This window comes from Suillus discolor (genome assembly GCF_016758755.1).
Source record: "Suillus discolor strain FC423 chromosome Unknown F5147scaffold_2, whole genome shotgun sequence".
Taxonomy (NCBI): Eukaryota; Fungi; Basidiomycota; class Agaricomycetes; order Boletales; family Suillaceae; genus Suillus; species Suillus discolor.
Genome location: NW_024541249.1, coordinates 1194156 through 1207277, shown reverse-complemented (window position 1 = coordinate 1207277; position 13122 = coordinate 1194156). Strand labels below are relative to the sequence as shown.

At 44.2% G+C, this 13122-nt stretch overlaps 3 protein-coding genes across 3 annotated transcripts; 1 reads left to right on the top strand and 2 right to left on the bottom strand.

Annotated features, from left to right (window-relative positions):
• Positions 1-6039: 6039 nt before the first annotated feature.
• F5147DRAFT_647738 (uncharacterized protein) lies at positions 6040-7757 on the bottom strand (the record flags this gene model as incomplete). Its single annotated transcript, XM_041433234.1, has 8 exons — positions 6040-6461; positions 6525-6628; positions 6674-6816; positions 6862-7011; positions 7057-7220; positions 7336-7459; positions 7527-7647; positions 7696-7757. The coding sequence occupies 8 exons, from the start codon at positions 7755-7757 to the stop codon at positions 6040-6042; spliced, it is 1290 nt and encodes a 429-aa protein (XP_041299699.1).
• Positions 7758-9369: 1612 nt separating this feature from the next.
• On the bottom strand, positions 9370-10020 carry F5147DRAFT_647737 (uncharacterized protein; the record flags this gene model as incomplete). The annotated part of the gene is made up of 4 exons (XM_041433233.1): positions 9370-9559; positions 9617-9721; positions 9772-9839; positions 9901-10020. 4 exons carry the CDS (start codon positions 10018-10020, stop codon positions 9370-9372), a joined length of 483 nt encoding a protein of 160 aa, XP_041299698.1.
• A 1230-nt stretch (positions 10021-11250) lies between these two features.
• F5147DRAFT_767335 (uncharacterized protein) lies at positions 11251-12450 on the top strand (the record flags this gene model as incomplete). Its single annotated transcript, XM_041440875.1, has 5 exons — positions 11251-11307; positions 11365-11523; positions 11580-11886; positions 11949-12065; positions 12110-12450. 5 exons carry the CDS (start codon positions 11251-11253, stop codon positions 12448-12450), a joined length of 981 nt encoding a protein of 326 aa, XP_041299697.1.
• Between the last annotated feature and the right edge of the window lie 672 nt (positions 12451-13122).

Genomic DNA, 13122 nt, shown 5'->3' with positions numbered 1-13122 from the left:
CCACACAGCTCCTCAAGATACTGTCATCGCTATATTGTCCTCCATTGCCTCATCAACAGAGGCTGTACCTCCAGTGCCACCATCCTCCGTGGGCCTAGAGTCCATCATCCCCTCCGCTCCATCTACATATCTCGCTCTGTCCACTGAAGGCTCTAATAGTGACTCAGTAGTGACGAGTATCAGCCGAGGAAAGCGTAAATTCAGTGCTCTCTCTCCTTCAGTTGCAGTGTCTCAGAAACAAAATCACCCACTATCTGTAACATTGTTAGCGCAGCAGGAGGGTACTGAGATGATGAAGAGCCTCGTCGAAGTGGTACGTAAGATGCAGAAGAACCTCGTGTTGGCACCACCACAGCTACCGGTGCAGCCACAGCCTTCTATGCACGTCAGGAGTGCCATATCCCTGCTCAATAAGTACACACATCTAATGAGTAAATAGCACTTGGCAATTGCACTTTTTTTTGCTGAGCACGAGAACCAGGCTATTATATTTTACTCATTGGATGAGGCAATGAGGCTCGAGTGGCTGGAGAAGAAGTGCATACTTTGTGGTGGCACATCACATGCATCAATCGACTTGCAGGACTCTATGGTTGTATTATAGCATGCTGATCATTTCAAAGTACAAAATTTGTAATACGTATAACTATGGCAATGGGAGTCCCCTTTGTTCATGTTCCTTGAGATAATCATCCCACATCTCTAGTGCAATTCTCTCGTAATGAGCATCTGCTCGTCACCACTCAGGAGCATCTGCTGGTCCCTCCAAAAGTCCAGAACCTATATTATCATCCTCCACAAGATTGTACTTGTAATCAAGTGCAAGGTCAAAAATATCAGGATTATGTCTTCGCATGAAGTTATGGATGGCACATAGTGCCGCCGGGATCCGGTGTAGGTATACAACACAGAGTGGGGCTATACAAAGATGGCTCCAAACTGATATCTTTATGTTGTGGTCTTGCACTGCCTAGTCTGCTATACTTGGTGACAAGTGCGTTCAACCCAGGGGTCTGCAGTCTGGGAATAGTTTTGGGGGTCAGTGGGTGATGTGAGGTCATTAATCCGAGCACAGGAAACAATGTCCGAAGGTATAATTATGATGTCTGATGCAAAAGTGTCAGGTCCGATGTGTTTTGGATTTCAGGTTATCGGGTTCGGGTTCGGGGTATTGGAAACTAATAGCTACATGATAGCGAGCGTCAGGAAAGCGAGCGGTGTGCGCAATAATAACGATGACGGGTACAGATGGTGAAGGAACGATGATATTCACAATGTCAACTAAGAACTACCAAATATCGGGTTTGACCCCTAAGTGTCGGAGATGATTCTCCTCTACTCAGATGATGATGATGCTATGGGGAGTCCAATATTTATGTAGATACATAGAAATCCAGAACCCTATAGGCGAAAGTAGTAGCGCAATATTTCGGGTCCAATGTCCTATGTAATAAGACATGAGGTACTGCGGACTATGGGAATACATGTAATAATGTGGTCAACAATGTTAGGGATGTGAAAACAAGTAACTACACACCTAGTGGGGCTAGCACGATGAGACTGGACATAGGTAGGGTGAGTGTGTGCGATATCCGATCGGCTGATGTGAAACCCGATGTCCAATGTCCAATGTCCAATGTCCAATGTCCAATGCCCAATGTCCGATGGTTTCGGGTTTGGTGTGTATTGAGTCGGATATGATAGGGAATGATTTGGGCAATGATTAGCATTCAACATGCATCGGAAATTAGACCTCTATGAGGCCACAAGGACTCCAAGTCCTACACCGGGCCTGGATGCACATGTCATATTCTGGAGCAATTGTCAAAATGCGCCATTGGCACTTCAAAATGCCAAAGATATGTTCAATAATGTTGTGTAGTGCTGCGTGCATAAATTGAACAGCTCCTTTGGATCTTGTGGCCTATGAAATGTTTTAATAGCAAAACAAATGTAAAAAGAAAGGACTTATGCAAGGTTTGCTTGGCACCATTCTTTCAGATGATAGTGCACACCCTGATAGGGTATGAGAAGTGAGTCACATGTACCAAAGCCTGCATCAGCAAGGAGATACTTTTGTGCAGGCATGTGCAAATCATGAGAGCATGCATCATTCCAAAGAGTGGCATCAGCCACTGAGCTGTCCCAGCCTGTGAGTGAGTATGTGAAGTAAAAGTTGAAGTCGCATATAAACAGACAATTTTGGGATAAAAATCCCTTTTGGTTGCATAGGATGATGTGCTCTTTGAGTGGTGCAAAGACGCAAATGTGGGTGCTGTTGACAGCGCCAATACAGTCATGAAAGAATCTGAATTGTGAATCATCGTGGATTGCTGCAGAAATGGGGGTGTTATGGTCCGGGAACTGAACATTCGAAGTATAGAAGGGAGGCGATGAGAAGAACATAAGCATGCACTTGAAATATCTGCAAAATCAGCACACAACTACTTATATCGCCATTGCAGGACTGGATGAATCTATGCTGATGAAGAATCTCTAACATTTCCTTGAAAATCTGAAGGTTAACACCAAAGTTATGCTTGATGTGATCTGGGTGACCGGTAATCAACTCATATACCCATGCTTTGCCAGTCAGGATGGATGTATGATAAGGTATCCTCTCAGTGCGGGACGGGAATAAAAGGTTGTAAAGATAAGAGATCTGAGCCACAGCAATTGTTATGATGACAATGACTTGGTGTCGTCGATGGCATGTTTGAGCTTCAAGGTCCATCATGGTGGGTGCACCATGCAGCAAGCAATCAATTGTATTCCATAGCTATATGATCAATTATCAATCAGTTCGCACCTTATATCATGTGGGGTCCTCACATGCAGTTTGAACCACAAATTTCGAACCCAGAGTCATTGGTTGTCCAGACCGCACCTTAGCTGGTCAGTATCATAATACAGCCAATATGGCTCACAAGCTAGTAGGATATCAAAAAATTCAAGGTTGAAGTAAACAAAAAATGCAAACATTACCTAATTTGATACTTGAATGCATGATGTGTCTATATATAGCACAGATCTTACTGATGGTTTAACCTTTATTATCATTATATAACTTGCTGTTAGTCAAGCTGCAGTAGAAAATTTGTTAAATTAATAGTATAATGAAGTACTTGAATGAGTCTCATCTAGCTACTTTAAAGTTGAATAAACCTACTTCTGAAAATATAGCAAACTAGATAGTGCAAAGACTTTAACACAAATATATTTGGTTTAGTATATCTTTCAAAGTGCCTAACTAGAGTTAAACATCTTTATCAAATAGTGCTACTGTTTGAAGGGCTATGGTTACTATCCTAAAGTAATTCTAGTTACTAGTAAGATGCAAGTGTCTCTTCAAGATCTTTCTGACAATATTAAAGTCTCTAAAGGCCTTCTACTTTATTCAATTGTTTGATTTGATTACTTCATAATTAAAGTAAATAAAAAGTATTTTCAAAAGCAGTGGGATGACATTTTTGCCTCTTGTGCCAAGTACCAAGTCTCCAAACATGATATAAACTATTCTGTTGATAATACTGTTTTTTTATTTTAGGATCTAGAAGGTCATAAACTCTATACTATATTGAATAGCTAGAACCTGATATCAGATCTCCTAAGCCATCATAGCTATTAATGTCCTACTGAAGTATATTGATACTTTATTATTAGGAAAATTGGTAGTATTTTTAAATTTTATCATCTGACCAATGGAATGCTATACAATGGTAAGAGGATATCAATGAGTTTTTAAAAAATAGTAACCAAACTACTAGCTTGCCCTAGTTTAGATTTTTGAGGAGCATTTTTTATAGTAGCTAGATGAATCTAAGATGATGTATATCAATTGAAATGATAACCATATCATTTGGGCATTTGTATTTGTAGTAAATAATTGGGAAGGATGAGAGTTTTGTGTTTCTCAAGTTAGGAATTCAATTTTCTTAGGTATATAGTGGCTCATTTTAGTATTCCTATAACCTAGGAGTTTTAGATTGTGTTCACTTATTATACAGGCAGTCTTATAGTACTTTATGCCAATCCTAACTTTGTAGTGAGGTAGTGGATCCTTTAGTTATCTTATGTCTCACTCACCTCGACATCACATAATCTTGCCTTAATAAGAATGCCATACTCCCAGGGGGTCACCATTCTAATTAGCATAGATTATGCCAAAGCTCTACACTGCCAGTAAATAGTGTAATAATGCTGAATATCTACTCTTCAGAAAAAACCACCAAGGTCCCACACCGGCAACATCCGCTAACCAATGTTACCAAATACCAATGAGTGCGAACATACCAAATATGGTGTAGCACTCGAGCTCGCGCTAGGCTCATATCCAGCTATTTCCTGATACATGTCAAACATCTGAATCACTTCCTGATGTTATCTGAGACTCATCTGCTCAAATCTGATGCTAACCCGCTCAATCTGATGTTTATCCGCTAAACCTGATGCTAATCTGACAGACCCGACATTTCCCGCGCATCGGACCTGATATTTTCCCGTGCATTTGTCCTCCCGATGTCCTGTCCTGTCATATCTATCCCCACTAGGTGCGCAGTTATTCATTTTCACGTTGCTAACATTGTAGAACACATTATTACATGTCCGCAGTACATTGTGTCTTATTACATAGGACATTGGACCCGAAAATCAGTGCTACTACTTTCGCCTATAGCACTCCGAAATTCTACATAGACACTATATATTTCGCATACCTCCTACCTATTTACTTTACCTTTCTACCTCTGAGTAGGAGGAGGTCATCCGATATTCGTAGTTCTTAGTTGGATTCTGCAATATCATCCATTCTTTATCCGAAACACTCCGAAACATCTGACAGTAACCCGCCATTTGCTATTCCCGACATTTGCTATATTCCTGAGGCAAACCTGATGCTAACCTGATGCAACCCGAGGCAAACCCACTAACCCAAAACCTAAAAACATCGGACTCGTAATTATACCTTCGGACTTTGTTTCCCACGCTTCGGGCTATCTTCCTTTTGTTATAACTGATTATTCTAATACCATACAGTAAACCCCTTGGGTCAAACGCACTTGCCTTGCAAGTATAGCAGACTAGGCTGTGCACGACCACAACACATTTTTTATATTGCTGGCTACTTACTTCGTGTAGTGTCCAGCAATTGTTGTATCTCTACAATGGTAAGGGTTCAGCACTCATTGTTGGCAACGTCTGCAAACCTTCATGCTCACTGTTCTCAACAGGTGCTTTCCTTTCTCCTCACTCCCTCCCTCTCACCTTTATGCCACCCTCAAGGACTCATCAAGGCCTCTCTCGCACTGTTCGGATCGTTAATGCAGGCAATAGGACCCACATTACTGAACACCGCATTGTCTCTCATGCAACAATTAGCAAGGAAGGAGCTGCTGCACAAGCACACTATCAATTAGACATTACTGGTGAGTACTTTATCATAATTCTGTCTACTTTTCTACATCTTATTGGTCCTACATCAGCAAAAGTGGCGCAGCCCGGTAAGGCATTCCCAGGCTTGGAAAGATACCCCAAGTCTGATGAACTTTGCCAAGACTGAACATGGCTTGCAGACAACCTCTCCATCGTGCCAGATGGGCACCAGGCTGGTCAAAAGCCATCATAATCGTGTATTTTAAAAAGTCTTGAGGCGCCTTGCAATGTTGATCCAGCCTTGCCAGTTCCAAGCAGGCTGTTCATAGCTTACATGACTCATACCAGACAGATAGCACACTGCAATGCAATAAACAGAATCCAGTGAATTTCATGATCGTACAATACAAAGCAGTGCAAGTAGTAAAACTACACAGGTGTCTATGCGAGTCCGACGCCATCCGAAAGCAGGAGCAAGGGTCCAATGAGAGCAAAAATGATGGTGCGAGAAATGAAATATTGTAAGTGCGGGAGCAGTCGTGAGTGCGAGTGTAATGTACAGCATGATGGGCACGAGATGACCAAGTGGAATGCAGCGAGCGACAGTGTTGAAACCTGTGTGATTAAAGCAAGAGTCAGAATAGGCAAACCAACCAGGATTCAAAATACCTAGGCAGCCTTTTTACCATGACGAGCCACAGGCTTTTTCTTTGGAGGTGCAGGAGCTTTCACATTCAGAATACCAGCATCACCCACCTCATTAGTGGGTTCTTCAACCTGGATACCACCAGCAGAGAGACGCGCAGAACCGCGAGTGTTGGACCGTGGCTTGGGTACTGGTTTGGCCTTTGGAATGGGTTTAGGTCTGGGGACAAGTTTGGCCTTTTTGTGCGCAACAGGCACTGGATTGGGAAGAACGGCTGTGGGTATAGCAGGTGGCTGTTTTGCCGGGGAGGGTGGGAATGATTCCGAGTCAGATAGTGGTGTCAAGGCGCGTGGTGGTGATGATGTGGAAGGTGTAACCTGCGAAGGGAGTCTGGGTGGAGATAGTGGTGATGGTGCAGGTGATGATGGGTGTTCTGCTGCTGATACTGAGGGTGGAGAAGTAGTGGTACTGCGCACAACATTGTTTGTTGCCGATGTCGAAGTGTTACCTTGTTTATGAGCGGCACATTTCGCTCGCATTTTCGCAAGGTCAGAATCGGTGTCATCTGCAGCAGCTGTCATGGCCTTGGCTGCATGTTTCCTGAAAACCTGTCTGTAATTTGTGTTAGTAGACATTGATATTAGCCTAGACACATACTCATTAATCCATGCCATTGTCTCTACTGCCCATGGGTCCTCGGGATCATCGAGAGTTTCGAGGATAGCGAAAAAGAAATCTTCTAGGTTGAATGACCCGATGCACACTTTGTATGAGTTGCAGGCTGAGAGCAAAAACCACACCTGTACGAAAATCAGTACACTAGTCAAAAATAAAAACAGACACACTGCACACATGGCCCAAGCCCATGCTTGCGGTGTCACCTTTGTAAGCCCATACATGGTAGCCTTGGACTTGCTTCTACCGTGCTTGCTGTCATCGTCGTTATGTTCCTCTGATCCTGCAGCAGCAGGACCTAGGTACAAGTGCTGGAATGCCTAGGAAAATTGTGAGCACATGAAAGGTGACAATACACTACATACCCTGATACCAGCATGCCCGCGAAAGAGGCCAATGTTTGGGTCCTCGCTGTTGTAGATGGCATCGGCTGCATATAGGAATGACGGCCAATTAGTTGAGAGTAAAGGCCAAGTCCCATCTTGAAGATGCTGAATTCCTCTGAGTATGTAACGGTCAGTGACCAGAACTTGAAATAAAAACAAGAACTTACAAGTCGACATTGATATCAAATCTGTCCAGCCACTTCCGAGGGCAGAGCTCACGCGCCAATCGTGGATGATTTGTGCCTCAGTTGGACTTACAGGATGACTTTGGTATGGGAGGCTGCAGGGTATCACTGTTACGGTTTGTCAAAATATACTTGAGTATTGAGTGTTTGAGGGATGCGAAGTCATCGGATCGTTGTGAGCTCATGGCGCTGTTGATCTAGTTATTTGTAGTCATTAGTTTGGTGCCAATCAATGAATATATGCGCATATATGCAGAAACGTACCGCCGTGATATATGGTTTAAGTTCGTCATATGACAACTCATCGAGAGTTGCACGGAAACCAGGAATCATATCTAGAATACCATTGTAAAATGTACGGTAATGAGTTTGTTGCTCATCAGATCTTACGAGCAGATCAGGTTAATACTACGAGATGCGATTACCAACTTACATGTTTGAATTGGAGATGCCTCCCTTGTCAAGCATCATCCCATAGTGAAATGCGAGCGACATGTTGGCAAATGGATTCAATGTAAGGACCGCTTTGCACCTGGCCGTGCGATATTCCGATAATGCATTGCTCAACCTTAAGTTGCATGAGTTGCATGATAGTGGTCAGCCCACGAATGTAAAACTCACTTTATTTTCTTCTGCCTGCCAGTGGTAGTAAGATTATCGAGGATATCATCAGTTGAGACACATTTTTTCGACACATTAGAGCTTGATGAAGATGTACGCTTCTCAGAGTTGGAAGTTGGCAACGTCGCTGTGAAGAAGTAATGATGACTGGCCAGCAAGAAAGCTAGAGCACCAATAAAACCAACTGAGTGGGGGTGTGCTGTCTCGACCCAAGAGGATTGCTATGAAGCACTTCCTTCAAGTAATATGCGAAGGGAGCAAATGCGGAACGGAATAGAACTAAGTTGACCCTGGAAAAGTGAGTCCGCTGGTAAGAGCGACAGCGAGACTGCGGGTCCGGTGAGTGCGCTATGAGAAACGAATGAAAGCGAGAAGATCCAAGGTAAAGAGCAGCGGGTTTCTAGGTAAAGCGCGGTTCCACCAGTAGCGGCTAGGTATAAGGGAGGTTTGAAGCCGAGGTATAACTAGGTATGAAAACGCTAAGTCGGAAGCCAAGAGCGGTTCGGATCCGTGCAGAGCCTAGGTAAGGAAACTTAGAGGCGCATTCTCGGAGCAGTCAAGAACACACGGGTTCGAAGTGAGAAGTGAACAAAGCTTGTCAATTGATCAATAATACTAGGAATGTCTAAGTGACTCCACAAAACAAAGGTAGTGTCCGAGGGAAGGGAAGTAAAGTACTGTATGTAGCGCGCGAGATTTTATCCTACTGCGTGAGCGTCCGGAACCCGTAGGCGAGAACTGTAGCGATGAAACGAGGCAGATAAGTAATATGTAATGAGAGAGCGCGCGGAACGGAATACGCGGTTACATGTAATAAGCCTTGATATTGTTTAGTCAAACCGAGAGAAAATGAATATGCACCAATGGAGATAGCGGACATGGAAAGGACATGGACGGACAGTGCAGAGTGGAAGTGCGGAACGGATACGCCTGTGGGAGTATGTCAGATAGCGTCGACCGAGGTATCCTTGCCATTGGAACACCAGAAAATGAGACGGGACATATATCTCCCCATACTCCTTGACACCAATACCAAAAGACACACTTTGCAGCCCAGGGAGGATGCGAGTGTCACATCGCGTCAGAGTTTGATGAAGACGCGCATTTATTGGAGTTGTAGGCTGACGACAATGTGTCAGAGTCTGATGAAGACATTGTAGGGTGAGGTAAAGGGCTCAGGGGAAATCAGGAAGTTGTTCACAGATATCAGAATTTAAAAATATTGATGGCCAGAGTTTCAAGATCATCAGACAACCGTGACAAGCAGATACACTTTGAATTGAGCAGTACATGACATATGATAATCAGCAAAAGAACATTGTAAAATAGTGGTACAGTGCAAGAAGAAAGAGGTACTGTGAGCAACATGAAAGGTATCTGTAGTACGAGAGCAGGTGATAGCAAACAGTAGTTGATACAAATGACTGCAAAAGGTATGAGTGACTATGGGAAAATGAGCAAACAATTTGAAGCAATAGTGGACAGATCATAATTTACGACGCTTGCATGCATAGTCCTTGATGTCTTGATGCAGTGCCTTCCTTTTAGCAGCCTCCGACGGAATGTTTGACCGATCAAATGGCCGTACTGAGTAGCGCCACAGTGCAAATGGGTCAGTTGGTCTTGCGTTTGGATTACCACAGTGTCGAGCGAGTAGGTTGCATGGAGACACATTTCTTTGAAAATCTGTTAGTCAGAATCCGAGTATAGTAATTAGACAGAAGGTTGCATACACAGAATTTATGGAATCCTTGTCGTCCTCCTCGAACTTTACACAAGTCTCAACTAAGTCAGGTTCTGTCTTGATGTTGTCAGCCTCGAGTGTGCTCGTATTAGTGCTAGCTTCAAAGTGAATAATTAACGCACTGTATTGAATGAATGAACTCACATATGGCCGGAGTCAGATGAACCCTCTCGAATGGCCTTTCCGATATCTTTGAACCGGAAAATCACTCGCTGAATAGACAAAAACATGATAGGTTTAGTCGTACTTGTAAATAAAACGATTATTTCATACTTTGGAGCCAGGAGTGACTATATTTAGGCCAAGACAATAGGTATCCCACGTAGAGGCAACACCATCAATCTCAATGAGTATGTTGTCCTCGAACATGTTGATGGTAGACATTGAAGGCATTGAGGATAATAAATAGTAGCGTAAGAGTACAATTAATGGTAAGAGATAAGCAAAGATTGACACGTTATTGAGACATTGTGTATTTCCGGAAAGTGCCGACTGACTTTGAAAGTCACATGACTTTCAAAACAGGAAGTCTGAACTTATTCTTCTTGTTTCTTCAGTTTCCGAGCGAGCGCACAAACTCTGGTGAGTTTTTTTATTTTTATTTTTATTTGCACTTCACTTCCTGGTCCAACACGCCTCTAGGAGGCGACTTGGACCAGAGGCTGTCAGGCTGCGAGGACACGCCTCTAGGAGGCGACTCCGAGCACCTAAGCCTGATGGCTTCTAACTTTTACTACCTACTATGTGTACTGACTTTGTTTCTTGTACTAGGCTATTTGTCTCACCCGCCCTTGCATCTTCACTAACCTTGCATCTTCACCCACCCTCGCATCTTCACCCAACCTCGCATCTTCACCCGCCTTGCATCTGCACCCACCCTCACATCTGCACCCACCCTCGCATCTTCGCATCCGACTGCTGCGCTGATGGAAGGCTTCAGTGCCATTGGTGATTTGGAATTCTTGGCAACCTGGACATATAAGTTGGGCACGGAGATCTTGATGCCTTTCGGCCGCGAATTGGTGTACATTCGCTCTCATTTGCGATGCTTCCACTGACGCTCTCCTCCGTCAGCTTTAGCAACGGGATTGTCTTTCACTACAGATATGGCCAGTTGCTTAATGGCTTCACGGACCTCCCAGTATTCCGTACTACTTCCATCTACCCTACATAGATTGTCGCATGAATATCATTGTTTCTTGTGTTGAGCTGACACCTGTGTGGCGCAGTGATGATTCTACACCCAAGACTCTTCAAATCTGGTTATCGACGAACTACCAAAGATACTGACTATAGGCAAATATGTGAAGACCTCTTCACATCCAGTTATCGACGAACTACTAGAGATAAGTCTATTGGCTTCAGTCATGATCCGCAGAGGCTTGGTCAAGCACGTCAGCCAGAGGGAGAGAATGGCAATATTGGACCTATAGCAGGAGAGAAGGATACATCACCATATGGTGCACAGCACTGCCAGGATGCTCTTTGGGAGCATAGAGTTTTACAGGCAGGTTTTGATCGGGTGGCAGGTCCGATTTAACATAAAATGTGTCCTTTGTTCTGACTCCTCGCCTCCCCATTGCAGTGCACGCCTGTAGTGACTTAGGCAGATACACGCAGGCAATGCCTGCAAAGTGTACCATCCTTGCGTTACTCACTTTCATCCTTGTCATGTCGTTCGTATGTCCTGCTTGCAATTATACTGCCAAATCAGCACATGGTCTGTCAACGCACCAGAACCAATGGTGCAAAGGCCTTAGAGACGCCTCAAACAATGTCATGAATGCCCGTCGTGAGCGCCAAGCCCCACAGCCTCCTCCTGTGCCACATACTCAGTCAGAAGCTCCCTTGCATGACGGGGCGAGCCAGCCGGAGTTTGAGAATCTCAAGCCATATGTAAGTGAATATTTATTTTTTTCAGAGCGATACAATATATCCATGCTCGTATTTAGGAATTACCAGTGCATCATTCACCCCCACCTCCACTGGTACATTCAAGTCCACCACAGCGACCGTCGGGCCTTCCAAATCATAAACGGCAGCTCCCATTACGCTTTCAGGATGAGCTTCCTGCTCTCCCCATTCCAGTTCCCATTCCTCCACCTGTAACTGACATTAATCATGCTGCTTCTCAGTCTGATGTCGATGCCACCTCACCACGTTCTGGTACCGAGTCTGACATGGAATCAGATGAAGATGTCTGGGTACACACGGACCAGGACACCGTGTGTTCCACTCATACCTGGGAGCTTTCCCGTCGTATGATCCAGAGAATATAGCGTCGTTTGACGATGTTTGCGACTCTTGCACATTCCAACCAGCTGATGGTCCCAGCGAGCATAAGCGATCCTGGTATGCAGGCTTTGGCACTGCTGTTGATGCTGTCAATCGCACCTTCTTTGCACCTTTCCTCAATGTTATGACTTTTCGGCTCATGAGTTGGTTCTACAACGTAGATCTATTGCCGACCTTGACCACCTAGTGCAAGAGGTGATACTTGCCGAAGATTTTGAGCGCGAGGACTTGAGAGGATTTTCTGCATCTCGGGAGGCTAAGAGAATGGATCAGGCAGGCGAAGATCCAAACTTGGGTTTGTTTACATCTGACAAGTGGCGTGAGGCGTCTGTGAAGATTAAGCTGCCTGCGGAGAAGGAGAAATTTGTGTCAGAAGCAGATGCCCCCGAATTTGAAGTCAAAGGACTTTACTATCGCAAGCCGCTTGAAGTTCTCAAATCAGCATATGAAGAGATGTCCTCAAGGACGTTCCATACTACTCCCTTCAAAGTCTTCTGGCACCCTGACGAACATGAATTCCCTGAATGAATCATCACCAAACTCTATACTGCTGACGCAATGCTCCAGGAGCATCAGCAAATCAAGGCACAGCCTCGGAGGTGCAATCTAGAGACGGTTGTTGCTGCCATCATGTTGTGGTCAGACTCGACACATCTGGCTTCATTCGGGCACGCTGCGCTATGGCCTATCTACCTGTTTATTGGAAACCAATCAAAGTACCTGTGGAACAAGCCACTCGAATTTGCAGCACATCATTTAGCATATATTCCAAAGGTAAGTCTTGTATCTCGAGTTGTTATGGTCAATCCTGACGGTAACATATCCAGTTACCAGATATTGTACATGAATATTATATGCATGCCTATGGGAAAGCTGCAATGAGTGCAGTCCTTACCCATCTCAAGCGGGATCTTATGCATGCCATTTGGCTCCTACTCCTCGACGACAAATTCATGTATGCCTACGAGCATGGTATTGTTATCCGATTTGCGGACAACGTCTATCGTCGAGTATTTCCTCGTTTTTTTACCTATGCAGCGGATTACCCAGAGAAGTACATGTCTATAACTCTCCTTCTTTACAACAGCTCATTCAAATTTCAGGATTCTCCTTGCATGTATTAAGTTCCTTGGTAAATTTCCATGTTCCCGATGCCTCATTCCGAAGGACAAGATTGAACAGCTGGGATCAAAGTTGGAT